General features: G+C 44.8%; 1 protein-coding gene across 1 annotated transcript; it reads left to right on the forward strand.

Moving 5' to 3' along the window:
• Positions 1 to 10692: 10692 nt before the first annotated feature.
• XPA (XPA, DNA damage recognition and repair factor) lies at positions 10693 to 17838 on the forward strand. The gene is made up of 6 exons (XM_027748074.2): positions 10693 to 10956; positions 11374 to 11508; positions 13606 to 13711; positions 15298 to 15463; positions 16104 to 16221; positions 17578 to 17838. The coding sequence occupies exons 1-6, from the start codon at positions 10779 to 10781 to the stop codon at positions 17724 to 17726; spliced, it is 852 nt and encodes a 283-aa protein (XP_027603875.1). The 5' UTR covers positions 10693 to 10778; the 3' UTR covers positions 17727 to 17838.
• The last annotated feature ends 849 nt before the right edge of the window (positions 17839 to 18687 follow it).

Raw genomic sequence — 18687 nt, forward strand, 5'->3', positions numbered from 1 at the left:
GGCATGAAGCGAGACAAATGACGCATGACAATCCATGAGGGAGACACTTTCCATAGATGATGATAGAAGGGTTTGGAGTTTCCCTCAGGGGAGATATTCAAGAACTGTCTGGACAAAATCCAGAGGATGACCTTGCTTGAGCCAGGAGGTTGGACCCTTCCAAGCAGACTCATTCTGTGATTCTGTGATTTTAATGTAAGGATTCCAAGTGAAAGTTAGGATCCTGTGAGCCAGCAGGAGGACAACCAAAGGAGGCTCTCTTTAATTAATTGGTTCCTTCCTTCTGACAGGTATCCAGAGATTTTTACCAGAACTATGCCCCTAATCTTTTATGTGGTCTTGTAGCACCTTGCTAGCACCTGTCTTCACTGGTGGTGATAGACACTCCCAACAGAGAGATCATGGGACAGTCATCACTGCCAGCTTGAGAACACTGAATTATGTGCCCATGACTTACACAAGACTTCTGTGCTGAATGAAACTCGTATCAACTACAGAGGGGCACATCACTGCTTGCCCTGGGGAGTGCACAGAAAGGATGCACTTCGCTCATCTGTTTGTGTAGGTTTTAAAATATTAGTAAGAAAGTCTGGGGAATATGCTTCAAAAACAGAGCTGTGGTTTGGGTTAATTCGGCAGCTTTCAACTCAGTTGCTGTGCCTCTCAGGGCTGCCTCCTTTCAGTTTCAGAGAAAGAGAGAAAGAACCAGCCAGAAGCTGGCTGCCTCATTCAAAACTGCAGAGTGTGACTTATGGCGGGAGTAAATCTCACCACCTTCAACTTCTACTGAGGCAAAAATCTCTTTTTTTAGTCTCGATGCTCTTTTGTCAGCAGCATGAACACACAGAAAATTGCATGTTGCTACCATTTTTGGTCTATTGTTCTATAAACGATAGATTCAGAGGAACAGTATTAAAAAAAAAAAAAGAGAGAGAAAAAAAAAAAAGAAAAAAGCGTCTGTCAACTGTGCAAAATGCATTCCTGCACTGCAGGGTGGGTGGTCTGCTTGGAGGTTGTTATGCTGTCAGCACAGACTGCCACAAGAGGTTAGTGATGTGTGTGCAAATACAGCAGCATGATCTCTGCATTTGGAACCAAGTGTATTATATATACCTGTGTATGGAATCATGTTTAACACACGCACTCCACTCACTGGCCGTCAAGTGGGAAGTGCCACTCTAACATCGCTTCTGCTCTCTGTCAGGAATTTCACTGGCATTTTAAAACCAAGCTGGATATACTCTCATTTTACACACAGGGAAACAGAGGCATAAAACTCACAAAAGAAATGATAGATTCTGGGACCTGGAAAATGAGGTGTCTTTGAAAAAGCAGCAGCAAGTTACTTGTCCAATTTCACTGATTAAATTACTAAGAAGATGGAAAGCCAAATCGATGCCTTTTGCAATAGGTGGCTCAGTGCAAAAATCCAACTGCAGCCCTTGCAGTACCAAACACTGAAATTCTTTTTCTTTTTTGGAAAAGACCTGGACGTCTTTTCATTTGGAAATTGGCTTTTGTATCAAATACTAAACATTTTATTGTGTACTTTGTAGGTGTGAGACTTGTAACTAAAGTAAATGAAAATTCAAAATTCTTGCTATTCTTACAGCTGTGTTAATGCAAAAAAAACCACACATTAAAGAGAAGCTGAAGATATTGTCAGGTTTAGCTTCAAGTTAGAGGAAAGTGTATTTGGGTGGGGATTATATGACCAAGCGTAATGGTCAGTTTCAAATAACTTAGCTAGATTCCACTTATGACTAATTCATTTTATTTTTTATAAGCGTTAAACTTAGTTGTTCCGTTGATTCTGAGGATGGAAGTCCAACGGCACTCACGGAACAGTAATTAAGAGCACCCTCTTGTGGTCATTATCACGGATGTTAATTTACTCTTTTATGGTAAGCTGTTAATGTATCTGCTTTGTCATGCCAACACTGTGCCCAGAAAGTTTATTTAAAAATGCACATGAAGGTGCTGTACGTTATTCTTGTTATATCTGCCTAACAGGCACAACTGCAAGGTTTTATCTCGCTTAGTCACCAAAAATTCTATGCAATTGATAAAAATATTTTAACACTTCATGCAGCTTAAGGCTGCCATTTTCAAAACTGGCAAGGAAACCTTCAGGTAGGATACAAAAAATGATAGAGCAGTAAGTCTGGTCTCCATACCAGAGAACTTAGCAAAAACTATTACAGAGGATGGAATTAATGTACAGCTGCATAAAGCTCTGTTGAGACAAATGCAGTGTGGCTACTGTAAAAATGAGTAATTTTTTACATTTTTTACAGATCTGTTTCACTTCTCTGCAGCAATGATGAAACATGAAGACTTCCCATTTAACCATAGCTTAAGATTCCTAAGTATAGCATTTACTAGAATAGAGAAATTAGTATCTGATAGTCATTAAACATAAAACACCATCAGAACACAAGTAGTAGGGGGAAATGTACGCGTGACTTACGGCAGCTTCAGTCAAATTAGCTTTAGTTAAGCTATATGAGAGTTATAGCATGAGAAACTGTCAAAGATAAGAGACAGTTGGATCGAGTCTTTACAAAAGCAGATTAGGAAGAATATCTTGAGTGCCAAGTAGCCAGCAAGCATGCTTTGTCTGCATTTAATTTCCAAACACGCCCCCCAGACATGTACCACAGCACAAGAATTTGCCATATCATATTAGTTTCACACTGATCTAAATTTAATCATCATATTGCATGATCAAGTTAGTAACTAAAACTTGTTATCCGCTACCACGAGAGCATACTACTTACCGGATGGGCCCTCTGGGATTTGCCACGTAAACGTGTGAGTCAAGAGAACCAATGTCCCGTATGAGGAAATTTGCAGCCAGGATTCTGCCTGAGTTAGGACCATTTTATGTTGTATACAAGATTACTGCAGTGTGTAATTCTGAGCAAACGCTTTGGGAAAAGTAAGAAGTAGCGCTGTGAAGTCAGTTAGTGGAATGATAACACAAAAAAGGAAAGTATGCAGATTATCAGGGTATTAGGGAAAAAACTGAGGTTGTACAACACAGCACTAAAATGTCCTAGAACACCACTTCTATGGACAACAGCAGGGACAGTCTCAGGAAATTAGGACATTGGTTATAAAGTATTCCAGTACTTTCGAATGTACCATGAGAAATTACATTGTTCAGAGAAGAGATGGAGTGGCTAGTGCAGATAAACAGTCCAAGTCCAGGGATTTTTGAGATGATTTGTACAGGCACTTTCAGACTTCAGTAGGACTCCGAGGTAGAAGTTAATGAATCTGTGAGATGATGCTGGGACTTCACCAACTCTGCTTTTTTTGCTTTCTCAGAAAAGAAAAGAAAAAAAAAAAAGGTGAAACTCATGAAAATATTTCAAACATAATTTAGGAAAATGTGGAACGTTCAGAACCACAACCCCCACCCCCCCAAACTGGAAAAACAAGAAATGAAAAAATGGGGCTTGAGGAAGATCCAAACTTTGACAGATAAAATTCAAGCTGGTTGAGTTTAACCATGCTGACACACCCTAGAGAAACAGAGCACATGCAGACTCGTGAGAGAGTAACACATCCCACCTGGCATTGGACTGTACCAGTGGTGCATCAGCTGCAGTGGCTGGCAGGTGAGTGTGTCAGATCTCGGTCAGGGAACAGTCAAGTGCTAGACAGGATGCTTTCCTAGACAGGTGAGGATACTTTCATTTGATGGTGAACAGTTTCATTGCCTCCAAATTCAGAGGGGATGTTGAAAACTGGGAGCCGTTGACCACTGTTGTAAAGTAAACCCTGGCTGAGCAAAAAGCAAAGAAGTGCAGTCTCTTGCAACAAAAGTGCCGTGTCACTAGATCACTAACTAGATTCCAAAATCACTAACTAGATCTTAAATCTGGTCAGAAAGAGAAAAAACTCTTTATTTTTCTTCACAAAGAACTTCCCAAGCTATGAGCAATACGTGGACATATCACGCTCTTCCAAAAAAAAAAAAAAAAAAAAAAGTACTATCGAATGGCAAAGCTCAGTGTACCTATGCTAAAAAGAAAGCAAATTCTGAAAGAGAGCAAACCAACCTCAAAAACAAAAGGGAGTATCTGGCTTTACCTTGCTGCTGCTACCCAAAAGTTTGACTTCAACAGCTTACCCAGAAACATTTGGATGAAGGGGAAGTAACACAGGAATGTAATAAATGTCTCAAAGGGGCATCAGCAACTCTTTTTATTTTACTTCACTTATGAACACTTTCAAATTAATCACAGGTATTAAAACCTTTGGAATCCATTTTTCCCCGTTCCAAAAGAGAAATCAGTTAATGTCACATGTTAAATTGCTGTGGTCATTGTTCTTCTTTCTGGAAAGGCTTTCCTGTGGTGGGGGGGAGGGGAAGCAAAAATAAGACAAGAAAATCAATTAACTGAAGAAATCTAGGTAGCAAGTGAAGACCCTGATCAGAAATTATTTTCTGGTCATGCTGAGAGGATGCATCAGGATTATGTTCAATATTCAAATTCTGTAGATGGCCCAGTCCCTCAGAAGCACCTCCCACTGGTCCTGCATTCCTAGGGGGCTTAAGCCATATGCTGACTCTGTATTTCTCTCACAGGGAGGTTGGTGTGAACCTAAAATGCATGGTCCAGTCATTAGGATCAATTCCACATTCTCCTTCTCCTTTTGTGCTTCAGCAGCCTGAACTGGTCACAGGCCTAGTGGTGCATATGGACAACACTGTGAGATGAACTTATCATATGTATGCAGCTAACATTAGGGAAACAAATTGGAAAGAGAGATCTGATCAAACCTGTGGACAATGGCATCAAAATGTTTTGTAGAGATTTGCAAGGACCAGAAGAGACTTATCTTGCTTAAATCCTGGTAACTGGGATATGATTTTCTTGCTACATGAGACTTTGTCAGCTGTTTTATGGTTCTCCCTTCCAGCTACTCTCACAAGGAACAAGTCAGGCTGCCTTGGAAGCAACAGTAAAAAAATAAACCTCTTTATGGTATAGCTTACAAAAAAAAAAAAAAAGTATAATACACTGAATGATATAAAGCAGAAATTTGAAGTATTTCTTCATACGTACTTATCTTTCCCATCTCCTTAAATACTTCGGGAAGGCCAGAATTTTACACTTTTCTCCAGAACACTCAGTCTTTCACCCTCAATACAGCTAGAGCTCATGTCTTGGGGATTAATATAACAGATGATGTACCTATTTTCTGTCTCGCAAATGCTCGACATCCTCTAAATAAAAAGACAAAGTGACAAAAGCCTTGGGCAAAGTCTCTTAATGTTTCTAGTTGCTACAGGAAAGTTCTTGCATGGATTAAGTAACTGTCCGGATAGGAATATTGAGAGGGAGAATAAATCTGCCAATATATAGATTCCTTTTACGTGATACGTGACTATTCCTACACATGATAAGCCTTGCACATTTGAAAAAAAGGCCCCAAAACCTGAATAGTTCGACTTTATTACAGTTGAGACAGGTCTTCAAAGCCCATTTCTGGTGGGGCAAGAATAATCCCAGTACCTTAGTTTCAGAAAAAAGGAAGTATTTTCCTCCAGTGGTTTTATGCTTTGTATCGAAGATACCAAATCGTCAAGGCTGCCGTGCCACAGTTACAGAACTTGTTTGCTGTTTGGACACGGTTTCCCACTCTTTGTGTGCATGGAAGAGAAAGATGAGTCTTTTCTGGTAAAATACTGAAAGAGGATATCTCTTTCTGGATTGCCAATCAACCACAAAAGTGTGTAGCCAGCTTTGTAGCAATCTCTGAAACAGTAAAAAGCAGCACTTTTTCATCATGCCTTGACACTTTGCTGTTCACAGATATGAAACCAGTGTTTTTTATTGATATTAAAAGCAAATATATTAAAGTCCTATTCAGTAAAGAGAATAAAACAGAAAAGTCACGTACAACGCTAGCAAATAAAAGATATTTACACTTTAATTTCACATTCTGTCATCTCCTGTAAGGAGAAAATGGTAACAAACTTGCATTAAGATCTCCTGTCAGAGAAGAATGCCGATTTTTGTCTCTAAACATTTGCACTTTGGTTCTTGCCTACCTGTTCTTTTCAGATCTGTTGCTCAGGCATTCAACACTTTAGGTGTTTACCCCATTATCTGTCTGTTCAACCAAGATTACATACATCAATTGGGGTACAATAAATGGAGCGTGAAGACAGGTCACATTACTAAGAAAATCCCCTCCTACAGGTAGTGAGCAAAGGAGAAAATCTCACGGAGATATGACAAACTTAATTTACTCTGCATGTCCCATTCTGTCCAACAGGATGATTCACTGTGTATTTCCTGATCCTCGAGCTACAGCATAGGTGAATTCAGAGAGAGAACGTACAAATCCAAGCAGGTGCACTGTCTGGTTTTAACAAGTTCACTCCATTTTTCATAGGTCACGTGCTTCTTTTTCACCAAGAAGCCAGAAATACTTCTCCATTTATTTATTTAAGGTAATGTAAGAAATGGGTGTATGAAACCAAAAACCTGATGAGAATAAAATCACAAAGGGCATGGTAGTTTTTTGTCTTACATCCCTAAGGACACAATTGAACTGTTCTCTCCCATTCAAAAAGCATTTGAAATCACTGGACAAAATCCAATGCCTTAGTCATGCTAAGAGGCAGCAACCCAACAGCCTGTGTGTATTAGCTGGTCAGTTGCTGGCTACTGAATTCAAGTGTGGCTAAAACTGATGCTATCACCTGAACCATCAAACAAAGGGAGAGGGAGAGGGGGGGAGGGGATAAAGAGATTTTTCTTCACAGCTGCTCCTTCAAAAGAAAAACTCACAGAAAAGTAAGACCGTTAGGTCTGTTCCTCGTGGAACAAATGTTTTCTACCGAGGAAGGACAAAAAGATGGTTTGGTTGTAGGTATGCAACTGCAATGCAACTGTATGCATATTGCTACTAAGACTTTGTGGACACAGAGATATAAGTGTATCGTGAGGCAAAACAGAAATATGTAGCCCAGCAGTTGCTCTATAATACTCTGGGTACAGATGAATATTGAGTCTGGTTTGAAAGAACCCCATCACACAGGCTTAACGTTATTATGTGGCTCCAGGTGTTTCAGCTTGATCCTCCATGAATACAGAGGAAGAGGTGCATTGCCTCGGATGAAGAACTCATTCAGTCCAACATCCTGTTTCCACCACAGGCCACAGGCCAACGTCAAAGGAAGAGGAAAAGCAAGGCAAATACATGATATCTTCTCTGCAACACTCCCACAGCTTCCAACTGCTTTTAGCTCTGGGAATTTCCTGAGTGTGAGGGGGTGTTCATTCATTAACTCTCAACACAGCCTCTTCCTAATACTTGTCCAATCTTCCCTGCACTGCACCCCAGAGAAACACCCTGTACCCAACATGCCATTCAGAAACACACTGCAGGAAGAACATCTCCTTTGTTTATTTAAGGCCTGGCTCCCATTATCACAAATCTGGTGGTTTGTACTCAAAAAGTCAGTCACTATCCAACCTCTCCAAGTTACTCAGGATGTAACAGGCCTCAGGCGTCCTCCCTCTTGAGAGAGAACGCCAATCCTACTCAACTGTCGCTTTCAAGGGACACAAAGTCAGACAGCTAAGCATCCTTGTTATTCTTTTCTAGTTCCAGCATTTTCTTTCTAAAAAGCAGGAAACCCACCAGGGAACAGTGCTCATCATGCAAACTCAGCACAGACTTCTGGACTGCCATAAATATGGTCCTTCTTTTGTTCTCTGTCCCTTTCCTTAAAATGTGCTTTTTCCAAACACCAAGCTGATGTTCATGCAGGCCACACATACTTAAAAGTCTCACTCCTGGGTGGCAGCAACCATTGTAGGTATTCCTATCTTTTACGTGAAGTTAGGACTGGGTTTCGGCGCACACATCATCTTGCACTTACCTACCCTGTATTTAATCTATTTTTTACTGCTTAATCACCCTCAATTCTTTACAAATGACCCTCAATCCTGCTAACTTAAAAAAGTTTTGCAGAGTCAGCAAACTTCTCATCTTGCTGCTCGCTGTTTCCTCCATGGGAGTGATGAATTGTGAAGCACTGCTTAGCTGCCTTCTTGTGCTCGACTACTCACTGGTGCTGGTCTCTGTGGCTATGAAATAATGCATGTCTATGCTTGCCAATTAACAGTCTACCTTTTAATATATGGCTACTAGCAGCCAAGCAATACTTGGTATTACTTGGCATACAGCACCCGAAAAACTGTGTAAAACACAGATACCATTATGATTATTAACTCATGTGCACCTGTTAAGCCACGTGTGCTTAATATTAAGCATGAGTATTATTAAGCATGACCAGAGCAGTGCATATGAAATAGTTTGTAATGCCTTGCTAATACATAACTATTAGTTTTATTACCTTCTCATGACCGTGAAAATTAGAAGCGCTGTATTTGATTCATTCTGATCGGAAGCAGAGCTGGGGAGAATATTCTCCTTTGATTGCCCAGTCACACTGATCCCGTGAAAAAGAAAAAAATCTCAAACCTCTAGTATATGTTTCTAAAACAGTTTCACTTAATAAAGCATTAACTGCACTGCTTAGATAGTTGCACCCCACAGCCAATTTTATTTGAATGCCTTGCCTCTGAATTTGTTTTTGTTTATGTATTCTGATTTCCTTTTAATCCTAATTCCAGTTTGGTTGCATAACAACAATGTCCTTCTGCCCTTAAAAACCCTTCCACAGGGTCTCATACTTGGCTTTGCTTTAATGCAGTTTTAGTTTGTGAATGATACAGAACTATTTGTTACCCCACAAGCACAACTCAAAAGTTCACTCCTCCCTAAATGTCTGCTCCTACAAAACAAGGAAAAAGAAATTGACATCAGAATAATACAAGGAACACAAGCATATGCGTGTTTGCTTTTCGAGCAAACAATCGCATTTCCAAGTCATCTAGTAAACACTTTTCTTGAATCTTTTTATTTCACTTATTTCTAATGTATTTATTAATCTGTTTGTAACTCCACTGTCACTAAGTAAGTCCAAAGGAGGGAGTGACGAGGTTGGAGAAATGTATGCTCATACTGTATAATTGCATAAGCTACTTCCTGTAGGCTGGGGTAATGATTTGCATTTTCATCTATTAAATACCTTGTGTTCTAGATCCTTCTCTCTGACTGTGAAAGGTATTTGGACATCTCCATTGTGGCACTTTTCCAACTTTATACAAACACTGGAAAGCAATCTTGCTGAAAGCAGACGGTTTAGTATGACTTGGCTATTAATTTTTAAGGAAGAGGCTGTGTGATCTGCGACAAGAGAAGTATTTTAATTGATGGGAGGAACTACATACCACTCGTGCAAGTATTAGAACCACTTAAAATGTCTTCATCTGCATTTCTGTACATATATGTAAATATATAAAAATTTCCCAGAAGCAGGATATTCTTTACACAGCGTTCACAGCACACTCTGCTGGCTGTTGTCGAAAGTTAATGCCAAGCGAGGACGACATGCTAAAAGGAAATAAAATGTTTCAGGACACGGGAGAAACCCAATCCGTGCAGGTAATTACCGGGCGTTCGAACGGAGAGGAACGGGGGACAGTACTCTGGGAGCAGCAGGGAAAGGCTGGCAGGAAACTAGTTTAGTTTCGCGGAAGAGAGAGACCTCTTGGGGGGGGGGGGGGGGGGAGGGAATGGGAGGCTTCTCCCTGCGCTGTGAGGTCATCCCGATTCAGCATGGAGGCAGGGACCATGCATCTGTGCCAGTGCCTCCATTTCCGTTCCTTCAAGGACAGGGCAGGCGCTGCCTGACGGGCGGGCGAGGATCACTGGCTGCTCGGCATTAAGTGGCTTTACAAGAAGGTGGCTTAGAGCCACATTTGCATGACAAAGCCATTTGCGCGCCCCTCGTCTATAGGGAAGGCTGCAGCCTCCATTTATCCTGCGCCGAACACGCGCGACCATGAAAGGCAGGGACGGGGATTTCGGTCGGAAAGCTCTCTTTCCCGGTGCCGAGCGAGGCTGGGACCACCGGGGGCTGCGAACAGCGGGAGCACAAACGGGGACAGGGATCCAGCAGTTTTCTGGGCAGAAAACGTGGCCGGGGCCGTTTCCGGCCGGGTACCAGCCCTGCGCAGGGCTGTGGCGGGGCCGGGCCGGGCGGACAAAAGGGGCATTGCTGGGTGACGCTGCTGAGGAATTCCTGCCGGGCGGGGCGGGATTTATGGCTTTTTTTTTTTTTTTTTTTTTTTTTTTCCACGGGGCCGCTCGGGCCCGAGGCGGGGGACGGTGCGGAAAGCGCAGGGTCATCATCGACTCCCCTCCCCCAGTCCCCCCCCGCCCCCCCCCCCGTCCCGTCGGTCCGCCATGCCGGTCCCAATCCTGACCCCGATCCCGATCCGGATCCCGGGGCCGGTCCCCGCCGCCCACCCCCGGTCCGATTCCGGGCCCCCCCCGGCCCCGCGAGCGCACCTCGCCCCCCCCGCGTGCCACGCGGGCCGCGTGCCCCGCCCCGCCGCCGAGCAGCGCGCGCGGCCCCCCCTCCCCTCCCCCCCCGCGCGCCCTCCCGGCGCGCCCCGCGCGGCGGCGGCGGGGCGGGGCCCCCGCCCTGGCGGCGCGCGGGGAGGGGGCGGGGCGGCGGCTCCGCGCCTGCGCGGGCGGCCTCGCCCCTTCGGTGGCCACCCCCGCCCCTCGCCCTGCGCAGGCGCAGTGCGGCGGCGGCTCGGCGAGGGGAAGGGCGAGAGCGGCAGCCGGAGCGGGGGGGACCGCGGGGCTCCGCCGCTCCCGCCGCCGCCGCCATGGCGGGCGCGGCCCCGGCCCCGCACCGCGACCAGGACCACGACCAGGACGCTTCGGCGGCGGCGGGCGAGCGGCCGCACCTCTCGGCGGCGGCGCTGGCGAAGATTGAGCGGAACCGGCAGCGGGCGCTGGCACTGCGGCAGGCGCGGCTGGCGGCCCGGCCCTACCCTGCCGCAGGTCGGATGGCGGCGGCGGCGGCGGAACGGGCGAGTCCCCGCGCCCCTTTTTCTCCTTTTTCAGGGGGGATTTTGGGAGGGGAAAGGCGGGGAAGAGGTGGGGGTGGGGGGGCCGCCGCTGTGCTTGAGGCGGCGGGGGCGGCGTGGTGGTGGTGGGGGGGCGGCGGGAAGAAGGAGGAGAAGAAGAAGAAGAAGAAGGTGGTGGGGTGGGGGGGGAGAATCCACCGCCGCCGCGGCGCGCGAGGGCCCCCCCTCCCCCCCACACGTGTGGGGGAGGGGGGGGGCCCTCGCACGCGCGCGCTCTCCGCGCGGCCCCCCGCCTCGCGCGCGCGGCGCGGCGGGGGCGGCCGCGCGCGCCCCCTGGCGGCGGCGGCGGCGGCGCTTTAACGCAGCACCCGCCTCGTTTGTGCTCCCGCAGGCGGCGGCGGCGCGCGGGCGCGGGCCCTCCCCAAGGTCGTGGACACGGGAGGGGGATTCTTCCTGGAACAGGAGGAGGAGGACGAGGAGAAGAAGGAAGAGCCCGGCGCCGGCGAGAAGATCGTGCACACACCCGGTAATAAAAAAAAAAAAAAAAATTAAAAGCCTATAGGGAGCGGCGGGCGTTTGGCGGGGAGGCGGCGGGAGGAGGCGTCGCCACCGCGTGCGCGGGGCTGGCGGGGGAGGGCAGGAAGGCGCGGGGGCGACAGTGAGCCGGCTCCGGCCGCGCCAGCAGGGCGGGATGGATGGATGGGCGCCCTTTTTTTTTTTTTTTTCCCGGGCTTTTTTACCTCCTTTCCGTCTTTTTTTTTTTTTTTTTTTTTTTATTTCGTTTTTTACCCTTTTCTTTTTTTCCTCTCTTCCTCTTTCACACGTTTTTCTGGATGTGCTCGATTAGTGGCGCGTCCGATTCTTTTCAGCATTAAATCGGCTATAGCATTAAATCGGCTCGGTAATTAAAAATGAAGAATTTTAAGCCGCGGAAGTGGGACACAGCCAGTGCCCTTGGGTATAGCACGTTTTTAATTTTTTTTTTCCCCCCTATAAACGTTATTTCCATTATATCTTTCGGGGAATTAGAATTTTTAGACCGACATTATAGTAAACCTGCGCGGCTTCGTCGGTTCTGGGAATTTTGGGGTTGATGTGGTTTGTGCCAAAACCGGAGCGCTGCTGCAGTGCCAGCTTTTATCGTTATAAAACGTGCTGGCGCCAAGTTACCGATCGTTCGGTGGAGAATTTCAGCACATTGCCTTGCGATATTCTCCCCTCCAAAAAAGCAAATAGAGAAGTAAGGGTCCCAAAATAGATCCACTTTCTTCTCTGGGATTGTCTTTGTCTTGCTTTGTTCTGCTTGAATCAGCTGCGGGGCTGTTGGTGCAGTGTATCTCTTTGTTAGAAATCAGCACCAGCTTTCATTAGCAGTGTAAACAATTAGCAGCCCTGCTTCTTTTGATGGGCTAACGTTTAACAATAAATTAAAGTAGATCTGGGATGCCTTTGCACGGGGGGTATTTTTTGCTGTGTAATTCATAACGTCATTGTCTTAATAAAATGTCTTCGTGTTCGGGAGCACTGCCTTAAATGATGGAATGTGATGTAAGAGGATGAAATGACTGTGTGAAGTACTGAGCATCCGGCTGTCGCTAGTAGGACGGAATTTACATAAAATGTCGACTTTACTGGATCGGATCTGCTATAAATGCAAACGCAATTAAAATGTATGGTGCTGCATGTCAACCATTAATCTTCTGCTTCAGGTGTTCTTGAAATTCCACAGCATTGCCTTACTTTTGGATCTCAAAACTGTATGGAAATGTGAATTTTTTGCTAGAACTCCGATGTTACCGTTCAAAGAATGTTCCTTATAGCTGTTGTTCTGTGAATCGGTGTTTCTTGGTGTCCCATGGAACATAAAGCAGATGGTGATGACGCTGGAGGTGATCCGCCCGTTGAGGATGCGCCCAGAAGTGATGGCTGGCGCTGAGATGAGTCTGGGCTTGGAGCAGTGCTGAGAGGGCTTGGGGAGAGGATTGTAGTGGAGCTCCATCCCCATTCCACTCCTAGCAGCTCTCTGGCCATCCACCTCCGTTTCTGCCAGCTGGAACGGACAAGAACCTTGCCAACTGCCCCAGGCCTCCACTGAGCACATTTAGGGAGAGGCAGGTGTGGCTGAGCTAGGAAAAAAACTGGAGCAGGGCTGAGAGAACTACAATGCCGGCGCAGCTCCTGTAGTTTCCTGCTTTAGCCACCCTCTTTAAAATGCATCCCTTTCTTTGCTTCCTCATGTTCTTACCCGCGTGTCCTCTATGAATGAGGACATATTTTTGGGAGGGTCAGAACAGAGGAAGTGGAAGGAGGGGATATGAAGTACTTAGTGGGGAAATGGGATTTTTTTTAACAATGGCTAAGTTAAAAACAAATGTGTGAATTTGAATGTTGAAATCAAGTTCTTAAAACTGAACTCCTGAACGAGAACAGAAACGTACCGGCAGAGATGGGATTGTATGGTAACAGGTTTGAATTTGTACTGTATCATTCTGGAAAACTTATTAGAGTGAAACTAGTCTGTAACATGCTATAATGTGAATTTTAGTAAAATTGCCTGTAATACCAATTCTAGATGCTTGTTTTTATCATTGTAGTCCCTTTAAAAAATATTTTTTTCCATTAGCACCCGTACTAGAATTTGACTATCTCATCTGTGGAGACTGTGGCAAAGAATTCATGGACTCCTACCTTATGCAGCACTTTGATTGGGCAACATGTGATAATTGCAGGTATTACAAATAATCAGGAGAGAGAAGCACTATTTTACATAAAAAGATTTCTGGCCATAATTCAGTGAGTTACGGTGTTTATTAAAAAGGCTGTCATCAAAAGAGACATTTCGTAACTTGGATAAAAAAAGTAAGGTTGACTGATGCCCTGTGTATTTTCCATTATGGAATTAAAACACAGCAGTGTCTTGTAAGCCTGCCTTAGCATAGGGGACATCAGTGGCTTTTCATACGACATGTCGTAAGAACGGCTGGTGCATTTGTCAGTGTGAAAAGTTATGTCTGGCTGCACATTACAGCCTGTTGAAAATCTGATGGAACACAAGTACCTGCTCTCAAGTAAGACATTGGTTAGGAGGAGCATGTTTGTGGTCCTAGTGATTTAACCTGAGTGGAGTTGGTACTTAGTCAGCAGGAGCCGGCTGGGAGCACAGCAGCCAAAGGGCAGAGCCCCTGTGCGAGGTTACTGGTTGGCCTGCAGGGTAAGCAGAAGTTCGACCTTGAGCGGAAGGTAGTCTCTGTGCTCTTATCTTTAACACAGAAAATGCTCCAAAGGCCATCAAGATAACCAGGGCAATGAAACCAACTGCAGCAGCGAGCCATCCATGTGTGTAAGAGTGAATTGAGTGAATGAAAAAAAAAAATGCAGCTTGGAGTTGGTTCTGGGAGCCAACCCCTTTACTGCAGGGAGTGGCTGGGCGCGTGCACATGGTGTAGACAGTTCACAGGCGTTGCAGGCTAAGTGGTGTCTCTGGAAGTTACAGTGTAAAGGACAGGACTTAAAGCCTTGGGAGTAGTTTTCCTTCCGACCTAAGTTCCTGCAACTGAACAGCTGAACACTAGAGTCTCCTTGGTGAAGTAGCTGTTACTGTGAACTTTGAATTCTAGTAAAGCTACGTTTACAGCAGTACTTCCTTGATGACTGTTGTTAGCACTTAGCGTTTGGCAGCTCAAGCAATTCAAGTTGCACTTCAGTCAGGATTGCGTAAAAGTAATTTTTTCCATGAACTCATAAATGCTGCTGTGGTTACAATTTTTCATTATCTGTCTGGTGAAAGCTACAGTCTTTTAAGGTCTTTCTGTTATGGTTCCTCTGCCTACTGTCTTGCATTATAGAAACAAGTGCTCTGTGTTGCTAATCAGTTTCTAGGATCTAGAAGCATATGGAGTGTATATTCTCAGGTGATCTGTATCACATTACACATTCTTTCTCTCTTGACCATGTGTCAGGCTGATACTTATACTTTTGTCCTCTTGGATTGCGTCTGGGTTAGGTGAATACCTAAAATTATTCATACTAATTTTACGTTTCAGTTACTCCCTCTAGTAAGAAAGTTGAAGAGCCTTTCTAGAAGAGCAGGCTTCTCAGCCAGCGTTTGCTCAAATGGGAGAATTTTCAAACAGTTCAGTAAATCTAGCCTGGAGTTTAGCTAGACTGTCGGAATCCAAAGTTATTTGCATGCATAAAAACCAGAGGGAATTAGGGCTACCTGTATTTCAGGAATGTTGAAAGGGATGGGGACTTAGGTGTTAATAACCTGTGGTTTTAGGGTGTAGCTTTCTCATCATTATTTTACATCTTACAGAGATGTTGAAGATAAACATAAGCTTATAACAAGGACAGAAGCAAAAGAAGAGTATCTCCTTAAAGACTGTGACTTAGACAAGAGGGAACCGGTGCTCAGATTCATTGTGAAGAAAAACCCTCATAATTCACGATGGGGTGAAATGAAACTTTATTTAAAACTGCAGGTATAGAAACTTACTGGATTTTAGACCTCTTTTTACTTTGTACAACTTTGGTAGCCAAAATGGTGTTACTTGCTGCCTGAATGATTTTGTGAAAGCTGTGTGTTATGCATAGCTTGTTAGAGTTAGATGGTTGTGGTCCAAATTTTTGAAAATGTCTGCGTTTGAGAGCATTTTGAAAATGCTCATGGAGCGCAGCTTCAGTGGGTTGCACAATTCCAAGTCATGAAGCACGTGGCCTTTCGGTGCTACTCTGAAGTGCATGGGGCAGCTGCTGCTCCCCTTGTAGCTGTGTTCACAGCTCTGCCCTCAGAGGCAGCAGGAAAAGCAAGTGAATTTTCGGATTTTCCAGGACTCTTGTCGTTTCTTGTTTGCTGCTTTTATAGGAATGCTATTGCTTTAGTGAAATATGTGCTAAATTAGAGCTGGGTTTAACTTTATCATCAGTCCTGCCTAACCGGGGAGGTCCCAGGTTACATCCAGCTGACACTAAAAATCAACGTTGCCTCTTCTTGTGGAAGGAATGCAGTATTTTGTTGGTCAAGGGCAAAGGCAGAAGAAGATTGGGTTGGCAATTTGCAAGTTAGAGTAGTTTACTTTTATCATTTCGGGGGGAAAAAAGACATTTATGTCCATCCTGTAGGTAATCAAGCGTTCACTTGAAGTGTGGGGTAGCGAAGACGCATTGCAAGAAGCAAAGGAGCTCCGCCGTGACAGCAGAGAGAAGATGAAACAGAAGAAGTTTGATAAGAAGGTTAAAGGTAAAGGGTTAAAGTTATATACTGCAGTACCTGAGATTAAGTACAGTTTTGTTTGAATCTCTGTCTGCATCTGATTAAGGTACTGAGAAAGTCTTCAGGGTGGCAAAATGGAGTTTTTCAAGAACTAGATGAGACTAGAGCGGTCTGGTGTGAGCTCATAGCTGACTATTTTGGGCAGAGGGTTGGACTGTAGGATTGAGATCCCTTCCAACCTGAATTACCCTATTGTCCTGTGGACGTGATGTGACAAATCAGTTATGATGGTTCATTTTGGTGTTCTAATTTTTTGGTATGACCCAGAATGTGCCATGGATTGTTCCTGTTTCTTTTGACTTGTGGAGGACGTAGGTTTTTATGGCATTTCTGTCATAGATAGGCCCTTGGGTGGAGTGACCGTAAATGAGAGTAGAAAATGCCTTTTCCCAGCGTTGCTCACTTCATTCCCCACCGCTGTCTTTACTGCACATTATCCTTGGGTTTTTTCCCGAGAACTTAGTATTTAGGAGAGTATTTGATGGGTGGAACTTTTCTTTGTGACCTGTAGCATCCCTGTTTCCCTCTGGGTCCACACCTGTGGGGGCAGAAAGCTCCAGCTGGGTGTACTGGTGTTGTCTGGAGGAGGCAGAACTTGAGGCTGCACAAATAACCCCTCTGGGCCATTGGTGTTCCGCGCACAGACGCACTGGCAGCAGGCTGTAGCCGAGGTGCCAGAGTTCAGTGCAAGTACAGGCCTTAACGTGACGAAGTTTGCAGCCTGAATGGCTTGGCTCAAAATGTGACCATGTTTTGCTCTTCAGTATGCTTGCCACCCGCTTGCAACATCCGGAAGATATCTTGGGCTCTGCTGCCAGCCTGTGCGCTCTGGAGAACCTGCAGATTTCACTGCAGATGCTGCAGAGGCAACTCATATTATTGGGCATAAAGCTTAGAGAATGCCAAGTCATTTGGGAGGCTCACTGTGACCTGAATGAAAATGACTCTCTCTTGGTCATGTAAAATAAATGAGGTGTTCTATAAAAACTTTTCCTTTGCATTTCACCAACTCCTTTTGGATACCTTTGAATGGCTTCTTGTAAAAAGGCAGTGAGCAACACGTCCTTAGTCCAGATGGAAAATCTTTGCCTGTGAGATCCTATGCCAGTGTACTTCTTAGCCTTGAAAACAGCAGACAAGGTGAGGATTGCCAGGCAAGTCAGAGCTTGTTCTTGCAAGAGCAGATACTTGCCCAAAATTTATGGAAGACAGGCAGCAAGCGTTTTGTCATCTGTAGGCCTCAGAAAGGTGGTTAGCTTGAGTTTTATTAAACGTTATTTAAGATTTATTAAAATCCTAACATTTTCTTGTATATCTCTTTAGAACTGCGCCGAGCTGTGAGGAGTAGTTTGTGGAAGAAAGCAGCTACTATCCATGAGCATGAGTACGGACCAGAAGAAAACATAGATGAAGACACATATAAAAAGACATGCACTGTATGTGGCCATGAATTAACTTACGAGAAGATGTAGTGTTAATCTGGGTTTTGGGGTTTTTTTGGTGATTTGGTTTTTTTGTTTTGTTTTTAATGGTATTTTGTATTAAAGTCAAATAAATGCTAATTATGACCAAGCTGTTGCCAAATTCTGTAAAGAGTTACTTTTTTCAGTTGTAAGAAGCGCTGTACAGAACAGTAAGCTTTGGCTTTTAAGCTAGATCTTAGGGTAGAATATAACACATTTGCAACAGTTCAAAAATTGGTATCTCCTAGGCCAAAAGATAAGTTTGTATCATTGTACTTGATATGCTGATGAAATGAAGGTGAACATTCCACTGCTGGTTTGCTCCTGTCAGAGGAGGAAGACTCCATGCTCCGTATTTTGTCCTGACTTTTGTCTGTTTTTTCAGTTACTGGTCATGGGTGGGCAGAGGACAGTGAGCTGATAAAGCAGCACTTAGGGTGGCTGGAGGCTGTTGAGGCAGGTTCTCCTTTAGCTTGGAGACACAACTCCATGAAGGAGAAAAAGAAAGCTGCCTGCTCCTGGGGAGGTTCTGAAATGTGTCTACCATATTTCACGGGGAGAGTCCCTAAGGATATCCTCTACTTCTTTTTTTCTTTTTCCCAACTTTCAGACCAGAGACCAAGGCAAGGATAAATACCTGTCCTCAGGGGCAAGGGGGGGAAGGAAGTGCCATTCCAAGGTGGAGCTCTCTAAGTGCACCTGAATGACGTTTGCTTTCAGTAGAGGGTGGATTTACTTGGATTTACTTCCAAGTTCAAATCTTCATTCTTGCAGCGGTTGAGGAATGCATGTGGAAGTGGCTGAAGGGCAGGAACATGTTCTAGGTAGTGGCTCTGCATTTGTTAACCATGGTAAATATGGTGGATCTCAGGGAAGTCTTGGGAGACTTCTCTGGGGAGCATGGGCCACTGGCTGTGCAGAGAGCTATGATGTATTCGCCATCACGGAAATGGGGGATGAGTCCCACACC

This window comes from Pipra filicauda, unplaced genomic scaffold (assembly GCF_003945595.2).
Source record: "Pipra filicauda isolate LSUMZ 115617 unplaced genomic scaffold, ASM394559v2 scaffold11_size5308982_pilon, whole genome shotgun sequence".
NCBI lineage: Eukaryota > Metazoa > Chordata > Aves > Passeriformes > Pipridae > Pipra > Pipra filicauda.